General features: G+C 43.5%; 1 protein-coding gene across 3 annotated transcripts in view; it reads left to right on the top strand.

The window, feature by feature from the left end:
* Positions 1 to 2,238: 2,238 nt before the first annotated feature.
* mctp1a (multiple C2 domains, transmembrane 1a) overlaps positions 2,239 to 5,998 on the top strand; it is a gene marked incomplete at its 5' end in the record, with an annotated part of 150,792 nt that continues 147,032 nt past the window's right edge. For all 3 annotated transcript variants that reach the window (XM_083673863.1, XM_083673864.1, XM_083673862.1), the window contains one exon: positions 2,239 to 2,751. In XM_083673863.1, coding sequence (XP_083529989.1) covers positions 2,239 to 2,751 — 513 coding nt within the window. The remainder of the gene's footprint in view (positions 2,752 to 5,998) is intronic.

The raw sequence follows: 5,998 nt of genomic DNA, 5'->3' as shown, positions 1-5,998 counted from the left end.
TGGAATGGAATGAGGAATGGTACCAAACACATGTGTGTGGACACACGTAGTTGTAAAGAGGATGGTTGTGTTGTGACCTCTATAGGAGTGTGTGTGTGTGTATGTGTGTGTGTGTGTGTGTGTGTGTATCTATGAGAGAGAGAAAGAGAGAGAGAGAGAGATCAAAGGTTTGCTATTCTTTCATTCAAAGTTAGTGGGCGGATGAGCATTGAAAATGAAAGGAGGCATATTCATCTCAAAAACGTTCATGCTCCAAGCTTCTGCTTGAACTGTGTCATCCTTAGTACTACCTCTGATAGATTGTTTATAATGACAAAGCTAGGCCTCAAAATAATCAAAACTGTAAACCTCTGTTTCCATGTCATATACTCCCTCAAATGTAATTTTTCGCCCAATAAAGCCTCTGTTTACATTATAATCTCTTACTGTTACCTCCTTCTGCTTCAGGATGTGTCATTCGGGTATACATATGATAGACCTTAGGTAGAAGTTTAGGGTTATAATCATGGATACCTTTTTTTTTTTAAGGTTGTTTTTCTAAGGAAATTATAATCACTTCTTGTATATTGTAAAAGGGAATGTGTTGTTGTAGATAATTACTGTAATTACTGCCGTCAACCACCACAAAAGGTGGTAAACACACCCTCTTAAAATGTGAGACCTCTGTCAGCATCGGATTACTAACAAGTGGTGTACACCCATGAATAAACAGAGGGATGGTCAATCATGCAAATGTTGACGGGATTTTTTTTTTAACAAAGTTCCTACATTAAAAAAAAGAAGGTGACAGTCCCCACTTCACAGAGAGAAAGAGAGAGAGAGGGAGAGAGAGAGAGAGAGAGAGAGAGAGAGAGAGAAAGAAAGAAAGAAAGAGAGAGCGATCCCTGCCTGTAATGACGTGGCAGGTCAGACAAGGGCCAGTGCTGAGGCAAGATTCAGAGGGGTCTATTTCAATTCAAATCAATTCAAATGTATTTAAAGTGCTTTTTATACAGCAGCGTTGCAACACACTTTACACAGAAAAAAAATAATATATAGCAAAACAAAGAAAACAAAGGAAAAGATAATACACGTTGGGAGACAATGAAATAAGAGCGTCTAAGAGTTCATGACTAATTATACTGGGGATTTCAGCACTCATCTCCATCAAACATCAGCTTGTGGCAGCTGATATCTACAGAAAACATAGACTTTGAATGTGTCCAAACATCACAAGAAATGGGTGCATTTCTAACATTAAGTGCTACCATACTGTATAAAGGAGTGTGATATACTGTGGTTGGACAGCTGAAGTTACACACTCAGCAATATTATGTTGCAATAAGGGCCAGCACCTGTTCCATGTTGTGGAGTAATGATTTTGGAGCTCACCCAAAATGGCCATCAGCTGTGGGTTTCCTCCCTCTCTCAAAGAAAGAGAGAGAGGGGGGAGAGACAGCATTCATTCAAAGCCGAGGGAGGACATTACAGAGATTCACACATGTATCCATCATTTCTGATAGACACATGAGAGAGAGAGAGAGAGAGAGAGAGAGAGAGAGAGAGAGAGAGAGAGAGAGAGAGAGAGCGAGAAAGAAAGAGGGGGGGGCCAGATAAAAAGTGCTTTTTTGGATAGGATCTCAAGCCCATCAATTGTGCGTTATGTAAATATTTCACAGTCCCCAGTGACACTGGCTACATTATGCAACCAGGGAGCAGTGTATCATATTCCATAATCAAACACGTATTAAACCCACTGACAAGGGTTGACCAGGGGTAGGCGCATTGCAGACTGTAAACGTCTTCATTAGCCCTTCTCCCAACACGGGTCAACTTCCAAATGCATGCAATATAACAGCCCACCATGAAAGCACTGAACAAAATAACTATTACCTTAAAATTATATTCTCTATAATTTGTGCATAATCGTGATTCCATGAATGGTCTGATGGGTGATGGTGCTGATTGCCGAATACGCTGCAGCCAGAGTTTACTTCTCCGAAACCATTTACATTTCCGCTGATCAGAAACGTTTGACAACCACACAGACATGAGATGCACGCCTCCCCCAGCGGCTACACACACTCGGGGCAAACGTGCTCCTGAAGAGCGACACACACCCCTTCGTCTTGAGCGCTTCCTTGGCACTGTGAACTGATCATCAGTGGAAGTGCTGCTGTATCATCATCAGCTAACGGTGACATTCACTATAGGCTGCGCACCGCGCTCAGGAGGCTGGCTGGCTGCTGTACGAGCACCATGGAGGATAAACCCAAGGATGAGAGCCCGGGCGCCGCTAAGGGACAGGAACCGATGTCCTACCAACGAAGGATGTGGAAGAATTTCCAAGAGAAAACCAAACCGTTTCTAAGCCCTAAACTGGGTCGCAGCGCAGACAGTAAAAAGGATAAGGAGTCGGGAATGTGGATGTTTAAAAGGAAAAAGAAACAGTTGGATCGCGTCTTTTCGTCGTCCCAGCCGAATTTGTGCTGCTCTACTCCGGCGCCGTTCCCGGGCGACAAGTCCCTCTGCAGTAACCCGGACCCCAGCAGCAGCACGAGTCAACCTCTGCAACAGCTGGGGGCGACCGCTGGAGCGTCAACCAGCAAGCCAGAGCTAACGGGACACGGCAGCCCGAAGCTCATCGTCTCTCATTTGATCTTGTCCCATCAGAAGAGCTCGTCTCTTGGGTCTGCGTGCTTCGAGAAGCTGGTAGTAGGTTCTGCGGCCGTTGGAGAGGAGGAACAGCTGCGTAAAAACGCCAGTGATTCTGTGAGTGGCCCTTATAAATAATCTCACCACACGTCTTTAAAGTCATCCTATGTGTTATCAGAATCACTCTATAACAAAAAAAATACAGATTTTCTTTTAAGTGGTTTAAAAGGGCTAAGGGTAAGATTTTTTTGGACAGGAGATGCTGGATGCGTCCGTGTGATCTCGCGCTTATCAATTTCTCAATGACCGTTTTTCCTAGAAGTCCAATATGAATGGCTCTGAAGGCGGGTGATAAATGTGTATGGCTGGTTATAGAAACAGGACAAGGTTGGGAATGTAAACATGGCATCATCATGATGCATCACTAGCCTGGGGTCATTGATGTCATTGACCTGCTGAGTTTGTGAGGTTGTGAGAGGTGGCTGTTGCTGTCAGTGCACTCCTCACTGTGTAATTTGAAATCGCATCTAGTCTTAAAGCATAAGCACACTACCCCGGTGCCAGAGAGGTCCAGACCTTTTGGACAGGGCCATAGTAAGTACAATAAAATAAATTCAGACTTTATTTATATAGCACCTTTAGTGCAAAATTGCAATACATGGTGCTTAACAATACAATGAAAATACAATACAATGAAAATACAACAATACACTGAAAATAAACGTTAATATAAGGAAATTATAGTATAGGAAATAGAGACATGGTAGAACAGAGAGACCATTGCAGCACAGTAAAAGAGGGTAGGTTAAAATAACATGGATTAAGAGAATGCTAAGTTAAAAAGGTATGTCTTAAGATTTATTTTAAAGGTGTTTACAGATTGTGACGCCCTCAGCTCCTCTGGCAGGCTGTTCCAGAGGCGAGGACCATAGACACTAAATGTCGCTTCCTCATAGTTCTTTGTCCTCACCCAGGGAACAACAAAAAGGCCAGTGCCAGAGGACCTGAGTGATCTTGAGGGTGCATATATTAAAAGCATGTCTGACAAGTATTCAGGCCATTGAGTGATTTGAGCACCAATAAAAGGATCTTATAATCTATCCTAAAACTGACAGGCAACCAATGAAGGGAATTTAGGACAGGTGAGATGTGTGCTCTCCTTCTGGTCTTGGTTAGTACACATGCTGCTGCATTCTGAATGATCTGTAGCTTATTTATAGCTTTCTTAGGTAGACCAGAAAGGAGAGCATTGTAGTAATCAAGCCTTCTAGTGATAAAAGCATGCATAAGTCTCTCGGTATCTGCCTGGAAGAGAAACGTTGCACTTTAGCAGTATTTCTAAGGTGATAAAAGGCGGTTTTAGTGGGGTTTGGAGTTTTGTGCCAGGGATTTTAAGTTAGTGCACAGTATCTCTCTCTGGACCTTTGCTCTGATAATTAAAACCTCTTATGTTTGTTCAATTGCAAGAAATTATGTGACATCCACAAATTGATACGATCAATGCATTGAACCAGTTTATCAATAGGGCTGATGTCATTGGGTGATAAAGAGATGTGTTCTCTGATTAGTGAGCCTATGCTGACATCAGGGGAGGCTGGTGGAGGTAGAAGTCGGAGGACGGGCTCATTGTAATGCATGGAATGGAATGAGGAATGGAATCAAATACATTCCATTTCATGCACTACAATGACCCCGTCCTCTGATTTCTACCTCCACCAGCCTCCACTGGCATATACTGTACGGTACAGACTGGCCACACTATTCCTGAGGAGCAGGCCAGTGTTCAAACCCTGCAATGCTTATGGAGGGACGCATCCATCCTTTACTGTAAACTGGCTGAGATACACATGACCTAAAGGTGAAAGGTCAGTCTAGGCCCGATGGCTTATGCAGCCTAAGAGGACAGCACCCATGGATTTGAACCATCTCTCTTTACTTGGTCTGGTGTCACTAAGGTAGTTATTGCTCACTAATACACAGCTCATCACAGGGTGCCATGTTTCTCCTAGATTGTTTTGGGTGGGGTGCAAAACCAACCTCCAGGGCCTCGGACAGACAGACATGTACAGTATTGCAACCGGTGGACTTCATGCGTTGACGACTGGAGGAGGACCAGTCTTCAGGGGAGCCTGTCCTGGTCCTCTCTCTACAATGGTTGGGGAAACACCAAACACCAAGACCCTGATGTAGTCTGGGTTCATTCAATAGGAAATCTACTCTCCTCTGGGATAAACTAAACCTATTGATTGTTTTTGTTACAATTTGTCTGGACGCAGCCTCCTGGGAGCTGCCAGCCCAATGCCTGTGTAAGCGGTTTGGCACACGTTTTATCACTTTTTACCCTGAGCTTTTGTTGCCAAGGACCTCTTACCCATTTAATCTCAGAGACACTCCACATTCAGGTGACGAGGTGAAGGGTACTTGATGAAAAATGATCTGAACTTCATCATAGTGTATGTCTACTACTAACACAGATAGAAGCGGTGCTGCCAACAAAGCTTTTAACAGCTATGTTACGGATTGGTTTCTCTCTTTTTAGGCCTAATATTATGCCTCTGTATCATTTTAGATACTGGTTCTGTACAAGTGTAATTTCCGTTGGTCTGGTAATACTTCATATCAGCAATGGAAGCTGCTGTATTTCCAGATGACTGAAACAAATATGAGCACAAATATGCTCAGAATACAGAAATTATTATACATGGCATTGAATCTGAACATGGCAAAGACCCTGAAGCATGACTCACTGCTGGTACACTATGCACTTTGAGATTAATCTTGTATAATGAAAAGCGATTCATAAATAAAATGTATTATTATTATTATTATTATTATTATTATTATTATTATTATTATTATTATTATTATTATTATTATTCAGTATGGCAACTTTGAAAGACACACACATTTCAGTTAAGGATGTATCTATGAGGCTGACCTGACTGTGTTCTGTAAACATCATACTTTAGGAACCACATGCATAACCTTATTATGCAACAGGCTAAGGCTAATAACCTACTGTATATGTGTGAGTTGAAGTCAAAGAGTTCATACAGTGGTCATCAGTATGGATACAGGTGTGTCCAGTAGCGGACTGGCCATCTGGAGCACCGGGAGAATTCCCGGTGGGCTGGTGGATCTGTGGGCTGTGGGGCCGGTGAGTGACACGATCTGTGGGATGTGGGGCTGGTGTATGGGCTGGTCTATCTGTGGGATGCGGGGCTGGTGTATGGGCCGGTCTATCTGTGGGATGTGGGGCTGGTGTATGGGCCGGTCTATCTGTGGGATGTGGGGCTGGTGTATGGGCCGGTCTATCTGTGGGAAGTGGGGCTGGTGTATGGGCCGGTCTATCTGTGGGATGTGG

The sequence above is a fragment of the Argentina silus genome (genome assembly GCF_951799395.1).
Source record: "Argentina silus genome assembly, chromosome: 7".
NCBI lineage: Eukaryota > Metazoa > Chordata > Actinopteri > Argentiniformes > Argentinidae > Argentina > Argentina silus.
This window is presented reverse-complemented; position numbering and strand designations above follow the sequence as displayed.